Raw genomic sequence first — 22,422 nt, 5'->3', positions numbered from 1 at the left:
TTTATTATTTATTTTATATCTTAACAGTATCCGTACCTTTATGGTTTGCGTTCAGATACAATTGATGTGGCGTGCTCATTCAATTTGAGAGGTTTAGGTTCAATAAATGTAAGAATCGGGAAGGATTTAGATTTTTTATAGTGTCAATTTAAATTTTAAGATCTATAACGGGAGAGAGATAGGCCCATAACATCGGATTTATAATATTTATTGAGCATTCGTTCGCATAGCCATAAATGCTATAAAATATATCTATATCTCTTTCACATCCTATACCCCAAAGCCGGGTAGAAATTGCTTAAAAAAATAGAAGTAAGAAGTCGGGTAGCAACCCTAAAATTGATCTAAATATATATAATATATGAGTTCTCTATATTGATGGTCAATGTTCAAATTCCTTAATTGATAACTAACACTCGAGCGATCGAGAGAGACAACTTAGATATTCTCGAGACTTTGTTTGTTTGTTTGTTTCTTTTTAATGAAATATATGTCTTCTCTAATATTGAATTTATCGATAATTAAATAGTGGATGAGTTGTCTATGTTATTGGAAAGCCTCTTTAATATTAAGTAAACCCAGACAACATAGAATTTGCCACCGAAGATCTTGTGCCTGGTTAATATAACCCCTCAGTCTCTATAATGAGGTCTGGAGTACGAAAATTCCTTCTAAAAAAAAGCAGAATTTGGCGATGATAATTAACTAATTTATATTTACCAATCAAAAAAAAAAATTAACTAATTTATATTTGCCGTGCAATTAAAGGAAAATCGATGCAGCATTAATTAGAAAGTTAAGGGTTTGAGAAATGAGGTTTTTTTTTTTTTTTTTTTTTTTTTTTTTTTTTTTTTTTATATATATATATATATATCTTGTACGAAAATATGGTAGAACTAAACATATATATATATATATATATATATATATATATATATATATATCCTTATCTCCAATAAGAATAATAGAAAAATTCAAAGATAAAATATAATTCTTTTAATATATTTATTTGAACAGAAAAAATGGGGAGAGGAACGGATATTTTGTACTAAATTTGTAATTGTACACAAAATACTTCCATTGCCATAACCTTATAACTTAACTCTATTTATTTTCTTCGTATTTAAGAAGATTTGAGACAAAAAAATTAAAGATAAATGAGGGCAAATATATTATTTGCATACTTATCGAAACTATATAGATTTATATTATATTTTTATATAAGCTAGCCAATAAATTCATATTTTAAATTATTTTATATATAACTTTCAATGCTTATATTACACTAGATATAGTTTAATTTAATAGAGAAATTACAAGCGAATTCTAAAAAGATTAAGAATAGCATTATTCAGATCGAGAAGTTCTTTTTTTTTTTTTGTAAGTCCAATATATATATTTTTACGGTCAAATAAAACAATTTCTTTTTCCCTTTTGTTTTAAATTCTATGTCTTTTACAGAACACTAATCAAAACTCGAAGGATTGGAGGTTTGCTTTTGAGTATAGTCCATGCATGGCGTATGACATTAGATTCTTCTCTTTCAGTAAGGCAAAATTATAATTGAACCACAAACAATAGGAAGAGTTACGTATACGAGTTGCTGAAACACAAAGTCAACAACTTTCCATGGAAATACCATTAGTAATGCTTATCGAATGGAAGATTATCAAGTATTTACAGAGTACATGTATCGTGGTACTCTCGTCCCTCACATATTATGTAATTAAAATTGTTTATATAAGCATCAGTTTTATTTGACATGACATCATATAATAGAGCAAGAAAATCATGTATACATACTCTCAAAGTACAGATGATGCGATATTCTCACCCTATCATAGCCAAATGATACATCAATAATGTTATGGTAGGGGAATACCGAATATCCATAATTTTTTCTAAAGGTGACATAAATATTATTTTTAATACCCAAATGATATATCAATAATGTTATGGTACTACAAAAAGAGAGGATAGATGACCCGAAAAATATCCAATTACAGTTGCTAAATCTGGAAATAGAGACAGTAAACCGATCCGGTTCTAAACTTTTTTGATCGATCAGGTATCAAGAAATGAGCATAGGGACTCACAGCATAAGAGAGTGTTGGGGGAAATCATTAAGAACTCCACTTCCTCTGGGGAAGTATGGCAACTTTCAGTTTTAGGGAAAGTAGCAATGAGAGAAGCTCTCAATAGCTGGATGGATCATGGAAGGGATTGCATTGGGAAATTTAAGGGTGGTGTGCCTTGTAATGGAGGGGCACATGCGCTGTGGCCCAAAATTGGTAGATCTGACTTCGTCTACCCTGAAAGGGGGAAAAAACAGGAAAAAAAAAAAAAAAAAAATACCAGGGGAAAAAGGCAAGGATCCTTGTTGGGTTATAAGGGGAGGGAGGGGAGGGAGAGGGCAGGAGATGGGTTTTTTTTTTTTTAAGGGAAAGTGGAGATAGTTTAGAGAGGCTATGGGACAAAAATGGTAGGTATGGGTAGTATCTCCCACAAATGATCCACGGTAGGAAAACACAGGATAAGAAACACATACAAAAGAATATGATTTATGTCTCAAAAAAACGAAGCTCTAACATTAATTCTTGGTGCTTCTGCGAATACCATGCCACAGCTTTTGCTGAACCAAGGACTTGCAATGCATACTCAATAGCAAATATAGGTTCATCCACACGTAAAGGCCAGTCTCGGTTCTTCAAATCAACTGCAACTCCTGCATCGACTCTAATACTGAAGGGTCCAGCAATCTGAAACACATACAACGAAGTTGTTAGACCTCTTTGGATGCTACATAAATTTGTTTTTTTTATTGGTAGATGCTGTATAAATATGTAAAGCAAAAAAATATGAAATGCCATGAAAGGAAAAAGAAAATATACCTTTTAAACATTTCTCCTAGATGCTACATAAATATTACCAGTTTCTAATAAGATGAACTTCAAAAGTTCAAAATCAAAACAATTTTTTTTTTTTTAACATTTTACTGAATAAGCACAAACAAGGTCATTACATTGTTGGGAGACCATCGTGTATGTTCTGTCGACACTACAAATCCATTCTAGAATCAAAATATGATGTCTTATTCAACAGGTAGCAGATATTTAGTGAAAAAACATATCTGAATGGAAGCTGCAAAGCTTTACTCGGTGTCAAATCTATTTGATTCCAACATGTAAGAAGGAAACAATCATTTGTTTAACTACCAGCTGTTTTCACATGCACACACATGAGAGAGAGGTTGCTGAGCTGTATTTCTTCTTTTGTAAAATAAAATTAGTCGAGCCCAGAAGTATGTTGTGCAAACATAAACACATAAACATGAAAGATTATGAGAAAAATGCGGGCACCTGCTGCTGAAGTGAAAGGGTAGCATTGGGGCAAATGGCTTGAAAATCTTCAAGACTTGGCTGTCGAGAATTAATAAGATCTTGAGTTAGACGTGTTGCACCTGAAAGAAACCTGGAACCAGAAGAAAAGTCCAAGCGGGCATGAAACCGGGTGAGATCCAAAAATAGCCGTTGGTAATTTCCATGCTGAGCTGTAAATGATACTGATGCAAACAGGTCTGCTAGGAAGGCAGATTTTACTCCAGATGACTCAAAAGAGAAGCAGTTGGGATCCTGATCCTTTGATCTAACCGAGCAATCTCCAACAGAGGCAGCCAAAGCAGCACCTACAGCAATGGCATATGAGATTTATTCATTGGTATGCATTACACGTGGATTTGCCACCAGTCAATGATCGGAATGTTAAGTGATGCATCAAGTGGTGGTTAGGACCAAATCAATGATAGATCTTTTGCATTGAGCCCAAGCTGAAACTTCAATGATGAAAATGTCATGAACTTTGCTACTCATAATAGAAATCTTAGCATAGGGGTCAGACAGAGGAGCCAACCAGACAAATTATCTCTATCCCTTAAAAGTTATAAAGAAGTGCATGGGATCACTGTTAATAGTTTCACTTTCACCAGCTGCACAACTTGCATGATAATTAACAAAATCCAAGGTCTGATGGTTCATTTTTTTAAATCTGCCAAGTATTCCTCCATTGAAGTGAAACTTGCCTACCAAAAGCTTAGAGCCAAACCTGCACTCACCATCCCCATTTGGATCAACGAGTAGAATTTAAAGTGAGCAAAAGAAACAGTAGCTTGCTTACCTATGATCCCTGATGCTGAAACGTGAGGAGTTGAAAGGAACATGTCATATGGTTGCACCATTTTCAACTTCTGAGCTTTGCTCCTCCAAATGTCCAAATTCTGCTTGAAGGAAAAAGCACTTTTGAGCGATAAACCAGGGAGGAGAGTAGCGGGTGCTTCGTGGGTGGTGTGATCATCTCCGAATTGCGTGGGTGAACCAGCGTTATGGTGCAAACATAGATGATAACTGGCACCAGAGTCAGAAGCGAGAGAAGCCAGATCAATGGCCATGGAAAAGGGTACATCCCAATAATTACCAGACTTGTCAACAAAAAGCGCTGGCGAAACTGCTTCCACCGTCAAGTTGTGATTGGGAAACTTCAAAATTTGGCAAATGCATCATAACCAAAAGACATAATCCTCATCAAGAAGAAATGTTTACCAAAATAGCACAACGCAACTCACAATACAAGAACAAGAAGCTATGAATAAGTAGAGAATGTACCGCAACACCACATAGGTAGAAGAGAATACCCTTGGCCAAAAAAAAAAAAAAAAAACACAGAGGGAATACATGTGGTAATAGTTGAAAAGGAAGCTGAAGAGTTACCTTGTGATGAAGGACTGCCTTCTTCCGAGGCGTCTTCTTATGAGTATGCGAAAATGAATGTGAATCTACGCTAAGAAGCATGGTATCATCGGGTGTCAACAATAGTTCGGAAGAGAAGCCGAGGGCATACAAGGATTTGTCGCGAAGGTGTCTCCCAATGCTCTGCAATTGCAATTGCAGCCATGAGGATGTGGAGACAGCTGGTGGTGGTGTCGATGTTTCTCCACTCTCCTTCATCAAAGAGGACACGAGCTTCTGAAAATTGAACTGACCCAACAAAGTGCAGAACCAGTTTTCAGAGAAGGGAACGGTGAGGACGCGTTGGAGAGCGAAGCCGTCGGACGCGGCGGCGTAAGAGGGGACAAACGGTGCGGACATGAAGCGCTGCATGAAGTGGAGCTGCTTGGCCCTCGAAAGCCTGGTGCCTCTCGATAGACCCAGCGGAATTGGGTCACCAGGAACAGGGCGGGCCAACCCATCAAGGGTCCTCGGCGTCGACACGTCGAGGTCCCAAAAGCTTCCGTCCATTGCCCATCTCAGCTTCTTCATCCCTTCCCCTTCAAAGCTATTCGATTTCTTCTGCAACTATGCTTAACCTAAATTAAACTAAAGCACTAAAACCCTAAAGAAAGATTTGCACAACAGTCCCAATACTTTCCACTTGACTTGCCACCTCTCAAATGGATAACGAAGGCAGGGAGGGGGATATGGGGGTTTAAGGATTTTGAAGGCCCCATGGCCAATTGCAGACAAAGCCTCCTCCCTCTGCCCTTCTAAATTACCAAACACCGAATTCAATAATTTTTTTTTTCCCATTTTCTCTCAATTTTTAATGAAAACTATGTTACATAATACATTTTTATTTAAAATAAAATAACACAGAAATTGAAAAAAAAAGTATTAAATTGGATCAAAAGATTATAAAATGTGAGAATCTATAATGTTAATATTATTTATATAAGAAAAATTATTCTCATCAATCATTATTCACCATCTCACATCTCATTTCCTATAAAAAACACCCACCCCCTATGAAAGAAAAATTATTTACTATACATCAACTACTATTCACTCACACCCCACACCTATAATTTTTTCATAAGATGTATGAGCGTTTTTCATAGGATATAAAAGTATTTTTTATAGAGTGTAGGGTGGTGAATAGTAACTGATGAGAAAAATTTTTTTTTTTAAAAAAATTATAGATATGAGATGTGTGAATAAATAGTGACTGATGCATATCATTCATCTTTATATATAAACATTTAATTTTTTGTTTCTGAATTAGAAAATCCAATTTCTTTTATTTGTTAGACATTTTTGGTGAGACTACTAACGTCCTGGTAATTGTGGGGTTGAACCCTCAACCATGGAATCCATGGTTAGGGATGGGATCCAAAGGGCACTTAGAGACAAGCCAATTCAATATCTCAATACCACATGGAGCATATTTTTGAAAAATACTTTAATTACAAAGAAATCCTATAAAGTAAACTCAAACTATCGTGACTGCTCAAACCAACCGTTGTATGGTAATGACCACTCAACAACCACCGTGTAGTCTCTATTTTGACAAAGAATAAATATAGATAGGTTGGGAGCAACCATTTTGTACACATGATGTGACATCATCTAGAACACACATTTCCCAAGTCTAAAAAAAAAAGAAGTAGAGAACTAGAAGCAGCCATGTAGTGAGTGCAAAGTATGTACTACTACAGTGACTTCTCTCTAGTATTACTCTTGACAAATACTACTCATAAGCTTTGAATCATCCGTTCATCATTTACGCATGCCACGAAAAGATATGACGAAAAGATGATAACTAAAATATTTATAAATAGAAGTTCTCATCCATTTTTATCAATAGATTACATTTGGCGCAGGAAAATGCCAAAGCCATAAGCGAATTATTTATTTTGTTTCACTATAGTATTATGCCTCGCCTGTTACTGCTTCTACCCTTAGGCATTGTACAGAACACAGTTTGGAGTCAGCATTGTCTTGAAATACACAAAAGGATCATCTACTTGAGCATTACTGTCAAAATTGCCAATAAAAGATCCTACTACTTTGCAACACAAAACTTCGGTGTTAATTGTCAACGGCTGTCCCATTAATCTGGGAATGGCAATACGAATGTGAATCATGAGCAAGTGTCTGCAGCAGAAGGGGCAAGTAATTATATATCAATATCAGTCTTTCTAACAAACCAACTAATAAAGAGATAATATACCAATTCAGAAACATGCTTAAAGAAAGCCATGATACTCCAAATACCTGTTCCTGAGAGCGGAAATACATGAAGGGTGTGTAGTGTAAGAAATTTGAGACCCTAGAAGTATATATATCAGCATACCTGCATTGCCAAGATAATTAAGATGACTACTTTGGAAGAGAATATTCAAACTTATACTTCCAAATTTGATTGCAGACATGACAGAAATTCTATACAATGAATCATTTGTGGAGCAGGTCAAGAAAAGAGAACATACTTCTCGATTTGTCTCATTAAATGGCTTTTATCCCACAGACCTGCACGTGAAAGGTATCCCCACCTAATGACGGACAAGTACAGCATGTCAGCATTATGTTCAGGATGCATTAGATCTAAGCCACATCACAAGAAAAATCTGATTTTTTTGTTGTTGTGTAAACCAAGTAATTGCACCAAACCAAAAGTAAATCCAAGTTAGAAGGAGCAATCTGCAAGTCTTACAAGGTCCATGTGACACCCCTAATTGTTAAGTCCTAACATTGGACGGGCAAGTTGTGAAAGAGGATTGCAAGGTGCAAGTCCAACATGGAATGTGGAATGTTTACTAGGCGGAGGTAGGCCTTAAATTGATAAAAAGAACTTCCAATTCTTTTGCAGTATAATGCAGATGTAGCTAGCACATTCTTGGACATATAATCTTGAAGTGGGAAGCAAGGTGAAGTGGTAGGTTTAGGTAACATTTTCCTATAAGGAAATTATTTGAACGCTAGCAAATAACCGTATTAACTGGAAACAGTCATCTTCTACATCAATTTACTAACTCCATTAATTCATTCCATATTCAATCCTTCATGCAACATGTACATTCATTTTATGTTCAACCCTTCCAGCATTGCAGATGGCATATCCTCATGGAACCTATGAGCGTATTCTTGAAGTGGCAGCTCCTTGTATATATAAAGCAGCCGTAAAATACACTTATCCACAGAAATACAAACCCCCTTCCCCAAAATAAAAGGAAAAGAAAATATAGAAAAAAATAGTATAAAATTTTAAACTATGGTTGGCAACAGATATTTTTATATCAGAGTAGAACACTGGATATAAAAGCATCATGATTCATGAGTAAGGTGAACCAAGAAGCATAAAATTGACTTGAATTACAAAAACCAAATGTCGAGATCTAACTGAGCTAACAATGACTGTCAATTACATTATAAACAACATCCAAGGGAAAAGAATAATAACTATAACCTCATTTTCACATAAATATATAATGAAAACGGGTTCTAAACCAAAAGTGTGCCGACCTCTTCTTACCTTTTGTTGAAGAGCTCTCCATCCGCTTCTAGCATGGGAGCAATTTTTTCATCTAGTCTTTGCATGACTATAAGCAGCTTTTGCATGCTCTCTGTGAGTTCTTGATGATCCATATTGGTTGCAGCAAGGGTCTGAAAATACATTGACAAATGAATTATCAAGAACTAGATTGCCAGACTTGCAAGATTTCTGAGATCATTAAACCTATCTGATTAGGATATCAATTTATTTAAATCAAAATGGATGACCCAAAAATTTTGCAAAGTAGCATAAGCATGCTAGTAGGAAGGACAATATGAAAATACGGTAAGTAGCATCACAAGACCAAGTCCATGAAGGACATGCACATGAAGCAAGATGAACATTATGCACACAAAAAACAAAAATGATACAGCAATGCAAAGGCAGGGTGAACTCCAAAATTATAAATAATGTTAGGTCATATAACAGGACAGGACAAAGCTTACTTGAGCAGGACGTTCCTTTGTTCGCCTCTGCAATGCAAGCCGAAGTTGGTTAAAAAGATCCCCTACTACCTCCTTTTGATTTATAAGCTCTATCAGTGATGCTCTATGGCCCCCACTTCGCATCAAAGCACTATACTGCAGTTCCAATATTTCATTAACCATAAAATAGTCTTGTTAGTGTAACGTATCAGAAGTCTCAAACTGCAAATAAATTAACTCTGTGCTACAATCTGTACTTCACAAATGTTTTGGTAGCTAGAACCAATAATGTTTTAGGATTCAGTTTTAATTTCTGTCATACATACTATGCCATCACTGCAAGCGATCAACTTTATAGGCATCTGAAATCCCAAAAACAGGCATGATTCCCTTCCCTTCTATAGCATATAAAGCAATATCAGATACACTAACCTCTTCTTCCAGCTCTCGACAAATCAACGCCGTTCTCCACCGGAGATGGACTTTGGATTGACTTACATCAGTGTAAATATGGTCACCAACATACAATATCTCATCTCCGTGTATATTTAAAGAATTCTCAACCATCTGAGCACTTCCCCCTGAATACAAGCCCCCTGTAGACGAAGGTAGTAGAAATGTAGAATGAGTGCATGAGGATTTTGAATCAAGTTGGACAAAGTCAAAGTATATATTAGTAAAAATAAATGATAAATGCAAACCACAAAACTCATTCACTTAGCTTGGAAAGTCTTTAAAGATCTGTCAGCAGCCTTAATAATGTTGGTTGAGAAGAGAAATAGTAATTTTTCAACAATTCAAGAACATCACCATTCCTATGAAGTTTTAGAGTTTCACAGGAAATCATCATATTGCCTGTTAAGTAGTTCACATTCACTACTAAGAGATGCATGACAGTTTAATGGTTTATACTTGCTTAATAAGCAATGACTTAACTTGCATCATGATATGCTTATATTCCTCGGCTCAAATTATCTACCGGCCAAAAGAGCTTTTCACAGTCTACAACACGGCAATACAGAATGGAAGTTAAGATTTGGGGTGCGGTTCCTCTTTGCATTATGTGGCAATCAATTGTACTTCCAATGATGGAGAGCCAAATGTGAACTTGCTTAAAGCCATCGTTTTACTCATTATTTGTCTAGTCGGGTGCTTTGGGCTGTATACATGGAGATTTAGTTTTTATTTTTTGTTTTATAATTAAGACTATTATTCAAAGCACAAAGGACCATCCAAACTCTTTCTTGAATTTTTCATTGCTCCTTCGAATTTTTTATGGTAATTTATTGAGAGGATGTATTATAATCATCCTGTGAATGAATTCTTTTTACTCTTATTAACAATTTTTTATTGCTTATCAATGAACAAAAACATAATTAAACCAAAATTTCAGAATGTCAAATAATACACTTGGATGCGCTTGCCGTGCCATTTATCAGCACTTTTGGGCAGGCAAAGCCCACATTAAATGTGACAAAAAATCCGTAACCCCATTATGGCATGATATACGGGCAGAGTAGCCTAACTCCTTGTATCTTATTTATTAATCTATTTATTAACTGGTAAGCCCACTCCTTGGTATGTAGATTCTTTCTGATCATATCCTCCAAACACTTATTTATTACTGGGTTTGTGCATAATAGAAACAAAGGCAAATGCAACTAATGGAAGAGCATGATCAGGTAAAAGTTAGAATTATTTGCTTCAAAACTTATATATACACTGCAATGATTGAGCAAGAACAAGCACCAAAACATCAGTAACCTGTACGAGTCTTGAAGCACGGACGCATAAGGCCCTCCCCTGTCACCACCTCATACATTGGGTGTGACATTTGGAAGAATTCTGGCTTCCTTGCTGAGACTATTACCTACACACAAACAGGAGGAAAAAAACTCATATTTAGTGCTTATTGATGCTCTGCCAAAATTCCCTTTTTTCAGTAATTTTTACCCACAAAAATGGAAGGAGCAATTAGTCCAATATGTGCGAGAAAGGTACCGTCCAGAAAAATTGATTCTGATGTTTTGGGCATGATAAGGGAAAGAATGAGACTGAGAATGATACATTTTTGTAAACACTTCAGAAAGCATTCTTAACCAACACTTATCCTACTATGGTGTAGCAATACTTATAAAGGCACAAAAGAATACTAACTAGTCAGTGGTGCAGCATAAAATATATGATGTATACTCACAATGTCAAATAGATCATGCCAACCCATATCGTTGGGAAGAAATCTGTTAAAGGAATGCTGCATCATTTTGTTTGTGTAATGGTAATCTGAGTTGGTAATAAGCAGAAGCTTTTTACCAGCCTGTAATATGAAAATGTCCAAGTAAATAAGGATTAAAATGATTTCACATGCTATGCAAAGACAAAAGGTCATAAAGTACCTCCTTTTGGTCCAAAAGTGCCAAAGGAAGTTCTGGATCAGGCTCAACAAACAGTTCCGGCTTGGACATTATCTCACTCTACTCATAAAAAAAAAAAAAAAAAGCCATTCACTTAGTCTTTATGAATACCACAAATTAATAGGTGGTTGAGAACCAAAAAGTTGAACACCAGACAATCTATACCCATGGTTATATATACCTTAAGTTGACCTTCTACATGTGCCCTAAAGAGTGCCTTTCCAACTGCCTGAAACCATCTCAAGATTGAGGAAAGAAACGCGTATAATGAATACTAATATACCAATGTCTGACAAAATTTTCGAGAGCATGTTACCTTGTAAAGCCCTTTATAATCAAGTGGACCAAGTTGTGCAGCTATTGCCTCATCATCCAATCTATCTACCATCTGAAAACAATCACATGACCTCAATGAAGTCCACTACATGTTGATTACCCAAATGAAAAAATGACATACATTGATTAAATGAGATTGTAGATAAGAAGGAAACAGAAATGGATACCATAAAATCTAAAGGTTACTAGACGTCAAGATCATGACAGATGACATGGATGGAAAATTAGTAACCCATTTGTATAAAATATTGCCATGCAAGAGAAAACTTGCAAACTGGTTCTAACTTGTCTCTGTTATCAAACCATCCAGTGGTTTTATTTGTTTGGAATAATATAGAACTCACTGGGAAGTAATTGATACAAAATGTTTTTGGAATTTGTTTTTTTCCTCCCATCTTGTTTTTTGAGAAATCTGCACATTTTATAAATTCCAAAATCTAAACAACTCTCCGCATGAGTTTTCCAATAATTTCATAGAACTATAAATGCCAAAAATTTTATTTTGATAATTAAGGTAATATTATTCAAATCCCAAAGGGGCTAAACCCACATACACGACGTATACATGGGAAACACCCAACTAGGGAGATAAAAGAAAAATAATATAATTCAAGAAGTCTAGAAAGTTAAGAGGGGTGGAAGCTATTGTGCACTGCCATTCAAACATATAATAGCTTTTACACCTTCCCCTCCCAATCTTTGGAGCTCCAGGCATTACATTCCCGCCAATCTTCTAAGATTGGTAATGCCCCATCCAATAGCACAAAAAAAAAAAAAAAATACAATCCTCCAAACCGCTAAATTACTATTGCTTTTATGGGGCCTGCTAGCAAGTCATTACATCCACCAACAACTAGGGCATGACCCACTCAATCCCAAATGTACAAAACATTGATGTCCAAAGACCCATAACCACCTTGCAGTGAAACATAAAGTGATTGATGCTTTTTCTGCAATGCTTACACCTACAATTAGACATCCAGACATAAAGTGAAATTCCTCTTGCTCAAGTTATCCATCGTTAAGATCTTTCCTGAAGTAGACATCCAGACAAATCAAGCTACCCTTGATGGCACCTTATTTCTTCAAATAGCCTTCCAAGGGAAAGGAGGATTTTCTTGGGGGAAGTGCACACTGTAAAAGGATTTGAACTCAGAGGTTTGTCTTTTGGATGGAGTCCCACAAATCTTATCAGCTCCATCTTGTCAACTTGAAAGAGTACAAACAATTGAAGAACGAGAATGCTATCTGGACCTCCCAATAATGCACTGCTCTAATGAAAGTAACATTCAATCAGGGATCTGTCCTTAGAGATCTGCTAGAGTTATGTTGTGTTTGGTTGTTGAACCAAACTCAACTCATCTCAAACCAATCATTGATGGGATCCACTACTTTTTCAACTTCCCATAAAAAATTTAAACTCATCTCAACCTACTTCATACATTTTAACCTAAAAAGTTGAACCTATCTCAACCTAAAAAAAGTTAAACCCATGTCAATGGGACCCACAAATACTATTATTACTCAACTCATCTCAACATCCAAACATAGACCGTAGGGAATCATAGATTAGCTTTGGCTGCGTTTGGATGTTGAGATGATCTCAGATGATCTGAGTTGATCTATGAATAATAGTGTTTTGTGTGTCCCATTGAGATGTGTTTGAGTACAAATAGGTTGAGATATGTGTTTAAATGTATGAAGTAGGTTGAGATATGTTTAAATTTTTTATGGGAAGTTGAAAAAATAGTAGGTTCTATCGATGATTGGTTTGAGATGATTTCAACAACCAAACATAGCTTAAGCTACTGACGTCTCCTTACAGCAAGAGATGCTAAATAAATCTAGGAAGACTATCTTCAAAGCTAATCCCCAAACCACATCTTAGATCCATCCCTCACCTCAAATCTAATATAACAAGAAAATTCTCCCCACCCTCTCCTAATGGTTTTCTAGACCTCCATCTCAAAAAAGCTACTAACCTCATTTGAATTCCAACCTTCCCACAATGCTACATACTTGACTTCAATCACCAATCTCGCGAAAGTAGCTTTCTTTGTAGTGTAACGCAATAATTACTTACCAAACAAAGCTTTTTTGAACAAAAATAAAGGTGACCCACATTGCTCAGACTCATATCTAATTCTCAATCTCACCCATGTAGCCCATGGGCAGCCCACAACAAAGGTGGCCAATGTTAAAAGAAGGCTAGTATGAAGCTGACTTAGAGCAATAAGAGCATAGAGTGCAGTATCGAATCTGGGATTGTTGGAAACAATGAGTTTGATGCAAGGGCCCAATCCAAAGTAGAAAAGGGTAAAGGCCTTGTTGACGAGCCACATTTTACACATTTTTAGCCCAATCCCAAGCCCAAATCAAATCGAAGAATTTGTGTTGGGTTTGGGGCTTCCACTTCCTTGGGCACGATCTTGAATACTAATCAGGCTCTAGGTCCTCCATTTAGGTAACTTGATGGTAATCTCACCTCCATATGTCAATGCCAATGAAATAGGCTCAACCAAAGCTCCAAATGGCAACACCCTAGAGTCTTTATGCAATAAAGTCCTTGAGCAACCATCTGATGGCAACCCGATATAACACCTAAGCCAAGGACATTGCCTAGTCTCATCATCCAATTTCGCCAATGGCGCTTTTGACGCCGGTACCTTGAGTGTATGTGCAGCCCTAGATGTCAAAAGGTTTCAGGTGAATTCCCAGATATCGGTCCTATAGAAGACAAAGTTGTAGGGGCTTCAGTGGAGGCTAAGTTGGCTGTGAAGAACATAGGGGAACATGGGAATTAGAGAATATGGATCTGGCTGTGGGAGGGTTCACAGATCAACCCAACAGTGGCATCAATGAAGGAGACTTGATCCTATTAGTGGAGGAAGGCTCAAGCTACTGTGAACCATTGAATTGCAGCCCCCTGGAAGTTGTTGTGGAGGTCAATTCCACTACATTGGAGTCATCGTAGTGGGTTTTGGAGACGGCCAAAGACTTATAAATTTGTGGGGTTGTCTCGTGAGAGATTTGAGGAAGAGCTAAGGGGGCTTTTACGAGGCTTTTAAGTCATGTCTTTGCAGAAGGTCAAAGGCTTTTATAAATTTGTAAATGCTAAACTTTTTTTTTATAGGTAATCAAGAAGTTTTACTCATAGAAGTAGGCAAAACCCAAGTACACGGGGAGTACACATGAGAATAACCTAATTAGAGTTTACATTCGAAAGTAGAAGGTCATGGACATTTAGCCCATTACAAACAATGGCCCCGCCCATAAGAAAAAGTTTTAAAAAAGAAAAATTTAAGCTCATCCATTGTTTTCTCAGTCTTTGAAGATTCTATTATTTCTCTCCAGCCAAATACACCGACACATACATATAGGAACCATTCTCCAAATCGTTGCCACTTCTGAGTTGCCTGGGAGGCCTCTCCAGTTTGCAAGGATATCCAACGGTCTAAGAGGCATGACCCATGCCAATCCACTTCTCGCGAAAAAACCATCCCACATGGTCCTGGCCACCCAGCAGTGTAAAAACAAATGATCTACTGATTCACCATTCTTCTTACACATACAACACCAGTCCAACACCATTACCAGATGTTTCCTTAAATTATCTGTGGTGAGAATCTTGTCCAGAGATGTTTTCCATACGAAAGAAGCTGCTTTTGAAAAAGCTTTCATCTGCCATATACTCTTCCATGGAAACATGGTCATTCCAGGGCTCGTTAGAACTTGGTAAAACGATTTGACCATGAATTTACCTTTCTTGGAGGGGCTCTAGCACATCTTATCTATGGTACCCTTTGTCATGCTTATGGAATACAATGCCTCATAGAACTCAGTGATAGTCTCCAACTCCCAGTCTTGCGCTGCCCTAATGAATTTTACATTCCATTGAGGGGAGCCACTAGAAAAGACCAAGAGATCGGCTATTGCTGCATCCTTTTCTCTTGCGAGCTCAAAAATGGCAGGGAAGGTGTCTTGGAGGCTTTATTCACCCCACCATTTGTCATACCAAAATCTGACACAAGAGCCGTCACCCACCATAGTATGTTCATGTCTTCGGAAGATCTCCTAGTGTCTCCTGATGTATTTTCACAAATCCACCCCATATGTGCCATGTACCTCAATCAAGCACCATCCATGCCTCCCCAAATTGTGCATCTATAACGGACTTCCATAGGGTCCCCATTTCATTTTGGTACCTCCACAACTAATTACCCAGCAGGGCTTGGTTGAATTTCATAAAGTTATGAATCCCCAATCCACCCCCCAAAAATTGGGGTACATACAAGTAACCAATTAACCAAGTAAAATTTGAACTCTTCCCCCAATCCACTCCACAAGAAGTCCCGTTGTAACTTCTCTATACAGTTGGCAACCTTTGTGGGGAGCGGAAGCAAGGACATAAAATAGGTGGGTAAGTTAGAAAGAGTATTTTTAATCAAAGTGAGCCTAGCACCTTTAGACAAATACAACCTCTTCCAAGAAGCCAATCTGCACTCCACCTTTTCAACCACGCCATTTCAAATCCTCTCTAATTTAAAAGTAGCACCCAATGGTAAGCCAAGGTACTTCACAGGTAGAGATGATACCTTACGTCCCAGTAGAGAGGCTAAATTCTCCGCGTTAGGGACAACCCCCACAGGCGCCAATTCAGACTTTGAGAGATTAACTCTCAAGCCCGAGAAAGCTTCAAAACTAAGTAGTAGAGCCCTCAAAGATTGGATATGCCCGAGATTTTCTCCATAGAAAATAAGAGTATCGTCAACAAAAAGCAGGTGAGAAATATCCATGGAACCATAATCATCATTCCCTACAGAAAAACCGTAGAAAAAGCCGCCTTCCACAAGACCCACAATCATCTTACTAAGAGCTTCCACAACAAATTAAAAAAGTAAAGGAGAGAGAAGGTCTCTTTGTCTCAAACCACGGGAGGAGCTAAAGAAACCCACTGGTGAGCCATTCACCAAGATAGAGAACTGAATTGTAGAGATGCAAAACTCTACCCATTTCTGCCATTTCTCCCCAAAGCCACATCTAGCAAGTAAATCAAGTAGAAACTTCTAGTTAACGTCATCATAGGCTTTCTCCATGTCTAATTTGCAAAGTAACCCGGGTTCTCTAGATTTAAGTCGTCCATCCAAAATTTCATTTGCAATTAAGACCGAATCTAGGATTTTTCTACCTTTGACAAAGGATTTGTCAATTGATTTGCTAGCACTTTAGAAAGGATCTTGTAAACACCATTCACAAGGCTAATGGGGCGAGTCTCTAACATCCACAGACCCCATCTTTTTGAGAATGAGTGCTAGGAAAGTAGCATTAAGACTTTTTTCAAAGCTGGCATTAGTATAAAAATCATGATAAGGTAACCCTCAATCACTTCCCAACAAGCTTGGAAGAAACCCATGGTAAAACCGTTAGGGCTTGGAGCCTTGTCACTAGCCATGCCATGAATTACTTTAGCCACTTCAACCTCCTCAAAAGGCCTCTCTAGCCACCCTGCGCACTACTGATCTAATGCTAAAAAAGTTAAACCATCCACTTCGGTCGCCAAGTGCGCTGTTTAGATAGGAGGTGTTGGTAATACTACGTGATGTGATTCTTGATGACTAATTGATCCGAGGGCACTGCACCATCTACCATCAACATATCAATAGCATTATTCCTCCTATGAGAATTAGCTACCCTATGAAAGAACTTCGTGCACTTGTCTCCCTCCTTGAGCCATAACACCCTTGATTTTTGTCACCAAGAGATCACCTCCAGCAATGTTACTATTATGAACTATTACACAAAAAAGTCATGAACTCTTTCTTTTATATCAGTACATGACTTTCTCTTGCACTTTTAATGGTACAAGATCAGAAAAAAATGCCAATCGTTATCAAGATGAGTTGACCCTTCCAACCATATCATTAATGTTAACGTGAAAAAAATGTAACAAGGGGTGGGGCCATAAAATTAAATGAAACTGTAAGTGACCTCTACAAGCAGCACAGTGAAAATTGAACTGGATCAAGGGCCCTTATAGTGTTAATCATCATTTTATAATGTAACATCAACATGGACTGGTATAAGTCAAATTTAGAACGAGAAATAAATACAAGACAACAAAGATGTTCAAGATTATCTTGGAATATAAGAAGAACTACCTGCATATAAGCGACAGCTTCCGAAACTGAGAATAGTGTATTCAAGAACTCCCATCGACTCTCTTTCCGTAGATCCACCAATTCCCTCCCATACATCTCACTTCCATGCATAGAAAGTTAGCTTGCACTATAAGATATATAATCCAGTTTTTTTTTTTTCTTTTATTTTTAACAAATGATACATCAAAACACTAAATGTAGATGAAACAGAAGCCAATACATGCACCACACAATGAGGCAGTATATGAGACAAAGCAGTCAACATAATCCATGTGCAGGGGTGAAATGCACTTCTTAGCATTCCATAGTGACACATAGACAGGCATAATACTGGGGTGAATGGCTGAAACAAAACACAAGGTCCAATATTTTGCTCAAAAAGATTGGATTGTATCAACCTTTTGTGAAGAGTCATCTTCTAGCTAATTAATGGACTGGGTGTATACCATGAAATGTGCACTATGAGACTCCCTATTGCTTCACGGTTCTCGCAATGAGCAGGTAAGCTTTCAAATAAATAATTTTCAACCATACCTTACAGCTCGAGTGGAAAGCATTTTGGTGCCATGCATTGCCCTTTTAACATACCCAAATCGGTCAGCCTTAACCAAGTTACCTCTCTCTTTGTCTATGACAAGGCCTCTAATGACCTAAATGACACAATCAGACAATATGTGCTTAGAAACAGGAAAGAAAATTCAAATATCAGGACTGGAGTGAATGACACGATCTATATACTCTTCAAATTGCTTAGAAATGAAGATTTCACCAAGTCTGGGTCGAATGTAAGTCCATCAACAGGAAAACCCATGTTCCTTAAATTCTCCATACAGTAGTCGTATGCCCGTCCTTCCCAAGCCTGCAAGAGAACATGACAAACAATTCCAATTGCCCGGTGATGGAAGCAGACTAGCACTGTATAAATAAAAGCTCTAGACATACGAGTTAGAAGAATAACTTCTTCTTTTTTATACAAGTAACAAGTTAGAAGAATAACTTCAGCACTACTAATAAACTTCCTAGCAATATCTAACTCCAATGCTGGTGTCTTATGTAAGAGATCTAGAGATATCGATTCACATGATATCAGAAAAGAGGAAATAAAGTCTCCACCAATCTTCATCTAAGATAGCAACACTATAATAAACAATGTCAGAAAATAAAAAAAGAGAATCAGAGAAAAGCTATCCACAATATCGTGCTTCATTTAGCACAAGTAAATGTGAAGATGATACATATTTAACATAATTCAAGAAATGAAAAAAAAAAATGCAAAAACACTTAAATACACGTGGGACTAAATGTTTACAAATTCACTTGATTGTGATATCAAAATGGGTACCATAAAGATATAAAACTGATTTACCATCACATTATAATGCATCAGGGTATAGTCCATGTCGTATCCAATGGCACTGATTGATCGGAGATTCAAAGTTCGACTACAGAATATACCACGAGGTGAATGTCTTGAAAAATAAGGGCTCTGCATGTTAAGAAGGAAAGTTATAATGGAAAAACAGAAGGAAGCAATAGCAAATCAAATAAAGTGAAAAAAAAAAAGTTTTAATATTTCAGTTTTCACAAGTAAACCCCTAGGGGTTGGCTCAAGTGGTAAAGGCCTTGGGCTTAGGGGTATGCTCCGCCTAGGTCTAAGGTTCAAATCCCTTTAGGTGCAAACAATCTCTAGGGTCCATTGGACTGGGGAATTTTCCCATTGAATTAACCGAGGTGCACTTGCAGGAAACTCCTTGCCAAGGACCTGTGCACCCCTGGGATTAGTCGGGAAGCTGTTCCGGACACCCAGTGCCAATCAAAAAAAAAGTTTTCACAAGTACTTTTAACACAGAGAGAGAGAGAGAGAGAGAGAGAGAGAGAAGAAGAAGAAGAAGAAGAAGAAGAAGAAGCAAGAATTTAGTCGACACCAGCAACTCAAATTTTCGAAGACAAGCAAAATTTCCAAATTCATGCAAGAAAAATAAAAGACAAGTAGAATCACATTTCCTTAAAAGTATGAGGGGTCATATCATAAGGGAAAAGAAAGAAAGTATGTATAGCACTATGAAATAAAAGTGAAAAAAATAATGAACGTCAACAACAAAGTGAGGAATACGTATAGACTTAAGTAGATGTTATGGAGTTAAAATTTTGGCGTTATCCTCACATACCTAAGGACAGCTTCAGATTTGACATTATAAATGAAGTAGTATCATATTTATAATTACAGTTAAGTGGTTAAGATGATTTTGGTGAGAGATGGAAGAGCTATGAAAAAAGCACAGAGAAGACTAGTGGCAATAGCCTATCGATATTCAAATCCCAGTCATCACGATCACTAGTTACCAAAGATCAAACATTCTCTTGGCAAAACCAAAAGTGCATTGGTATACAATTACAGGAACCAAAATGTAGGAAAAGAATTGCACCGGGATACCCAAGTCTCTAAGCAAATCCTTAGCTTCCTCGGCTTCCACCTGGGCTACTTCTTCAATTGGGCCTTCTAAGGTCGTCTGACCATCAATTCCTACATAGAAAGACCAAAAAGCACGTGGCTAGCAAAAGTTGCAACAACTCATTTAGATGTGATCACCGCCTCATGTAATTGTCAGGGGGTAGAAGGAAAACTCAATAATGGAACAACAAAGTCTGTATTTTTGATGCAGCATGTTGGGCATTCCAGAAAAAAGATGAAGAGAGGACATAAAACCAAGGCGCAGCTAATAAGCCAAAGGTGGAAACAATTTAGTGGGTAGGCCGGGAATTTGCCTACGCTGGTGTTGGCAAATGCAACAAGCCGATAATAGAACTACTAAGAAAGGACGATTTGATTCAAGGTTAAAGTAACACATGATCGAATGAGCTCTAGCTTAAATGAAAAATCGTAATCCAATAAGAACAAAGTGGAAGGTGAGGTTATGTTGCTAGTATAATGAATGAGCGCAGAGGGAAAACAAAAATGATTGCAATTGAGTAGCAATAGACACTGAAGACACGATGAGGGAAACCAAGAAAACAGGAGAAAACAAAATATCCTTTTAAATAATAAAGAATATACATTAGCTTTTACCAAAAGATTGAAGATGCTCCGACTTGAGATTCAAATCCCCTTTGGTGCTCTGGCCCAGATAATCAACGTCGGACTTGCTCGACGAGGTCACCGAGAAGAGATCGTCACCGACGTGCTTGGAGTCCATGCTGCAGCGACACCCCATCATCATCGGCTGCATTGGAGCTCTCGCGGAGATCATAAGCGTACAAACATGAGAAGTGGATATGGGATTTCTGAGAAAAAGGGTCGAGGCCATTGAGACAGACAGAGGGGTCTCACTGTACACACAGAACTTGCCCAAAACCTCTCCCGCATACATGTCTGCTCTTTCGAATATGAAAGCGGTGCCACTTGGTTCTAGTTTCGAGTCAAAAGCAAGGTTGGGGGGACTTTGCTATGAGCGGGGCTTTTGCGGATGCAAGCAAGGCTCGGTAGAAAGAAGAAGAAGACGGAATATATCATAATACATAAAAGAGGAAGAATATGCTCGAATTGCACTTCATGACTCGAACCGAAAGCTCATCCTATTCTCTGGAGAATCTTTTCACTCCTTACTATATCTTAAAAGTTACATGCTTTTGTCGCTTGGCTGCTTCAACATTCTCCCGCACTTCTTTTATATTTTTAAAAGGATAAGGATAGGTTTAACATTCCTACCACTTATTTATTATTATTATTTTTTTATTTTTTAAATTTTTTTTTCTTAATAATTAAGTAAATAACTATTAGTGAAGTTGTATTTTTTTAATTTTTTTAATGATTAAATATGTTAAAAAATATTTAAAAATAATAATAATAAATAAAAATTTAAATACACTATAAAATAATAAAAGAGTGATAAGAAAATAATAAACCTATCATTATTATATTTTAAAGATATTATACTATTCATCTAAATGCTTGCACTTTTTCATAAATGCCGAGTACAGTCTTACTCTGTACAAATTTTACACATTCAATTTTTTTTTAAAAAAATGTAATTTATTATTAAAAAATAATTTTTTTATGTGAATTTTAAATTTATCTGATTTTTTAAAAAAGAGTGTGCATATCTTACGCAGCTTAAGACATCAAATATCATTTTTCATATCTTTTAAAAAAAATCTAGAATTCAAAATATTAAAGTTTGCATTTATATTCTTAACTTGCCTAATTTTTTAATTTACCTGTTAAGGATCAAATATAACTGCTATACTTTTTTCTAGCAAATTTTCATCTACTTTTAATTTGGACTATAAATACGAGAGCATTAAGGCTAAAAGTCATGACTTGAAAAAATGATCATATAAACTTTAGTGATTCAAGATGGAGAAGAGATGTTGGAAGACTATTGATGAGATGCACCATTGTAAGAAATGTATCTACCTAATATTGATGAGATAAATCTAAGTGAGCAAGTAGATTAGTGTGATATCTCCAATCTCTGCTTGAGATGAAACGGAGACTTAGAGCATCGGTACATGTAATACAAGCCTATATTACTCTGTTCATGACAAATAACATGCAATGCATCCTAAAATGTTTCTAGTAGTATACAATAATTCGCAGTGGAAATGATAACTTGTAAAAATTTTGCACCAAAATGAACTAAACATCACAATGCTTAATTAAAACATAATTAATGCCTTACTTAGTAGATTTCCAAGTGTAAGGCAATAGTTCAAACATTGTTATGGAGATTATATCTCCTTATTCCAAACTGGGTTCATAAGGAGGTT

The 22,422-nt window shown here is 36.8% G+C and overlaps 2 protein-coding genes across 2 annotated transcripts; both read right to left on the bottom strand.

Moving 5' to 3' along the window:
* Nucleotides 1-1,942: 1,942 nt before the first annotated feature.
* Nucleotides 1,943-5,563, bottom strand: LOC121246110 (protein TRIGALACTOSYLDIACYLGLYCEROL 4, chloroplastic-like). The gene is made up of 4 exons (XM_041144121.1): nucleotides 4,764-5,563; nucleotides 4,174-4,531; nucleotides 3,360-3,685; nucleotides 1,943-2,759 (listed from the first exon to the last, which is right to left on the bottom strand). Exons 1-4 carry the CDS (start codon nucleotides 5,310-5,312, stop codon nucleotides 2,562-2,564), a joined length of 1,431 nt encoding a protein of 476 aa, XP_041000055.1. The 5' UTR covers nucleotides 5,313-5,563; the 3' UTR covers nucleotides 1,943-2,561.
* Nucleotides 5,564-6,575: 1,012 nt separating this feature from the next.
* Nucleotides 6,576-21,251, bottom strand: LOC121246102 (5'-nucleotidase domain-containing protein 4-like). Its single transcript, XM_041144111.1, has 17 exons — nucleotides 20,723-21,251; nucleotides 20,082-20,179; nucleotides 19,022-19,141; nucleotides 18,425-18,514; nucleotides 18,190-18,305; nucleotides 17,656-17,755; nucleotides 11,478-11,549; nucleotides 11,343-11,390; nucleotides 11,144-11,221; nucleotides 10,945-11,064; nucleotides 10,512-10,617; nucleotides 9,180-9,343; nucleotides 8,769-8,903; nucleotides 8,302-8,432; nucleotides 7,259-7,321; nucleotides 7,044-7,122; nucleotides 6,576-6,923 (listed from the first exon to the last, which is right to left on the bottom strand). The coding sequence occupies exons 1-17, from the start codon at nucleotides 21,021-21,023 to the stop codon at nucleotides 6,858-6,860; spliced, it is 1,887 nt and encodes a 628-aa protein (XP_041000045.1). The 5' UTR covers nucleotides 21,024-21,251; the 3' UTR covers nucleotides 6,576-6,857.
* Nucleotides 21,252-22,422: the final 1,171 nt, after the last annotated feature.

Source organism: Juglans microcarpa x Juglans regia, chromosome 1S (genome assembly GCF_004785595.1).
Source record: "Juglans microcarpa x Juglans regia isolate MS1-56 chromosome 1S, Jm3101_v1.0, whole genome shotgun sequence".
In the NCBI taxonomy this organism is placed as follows: domain Eukaryota; kingdom Viridiplantae; phylum Streptophyta; class Magnoliopsida; order Fagales; family Juglandaceae; genus Juglans; species Juglans microcarpa x Juglans regia.
The sequence above is the reverse complement of the archived record's forward strand: the minus strand, read 5'-3'. Positions and strand labels throughout refer to the sequence as shown.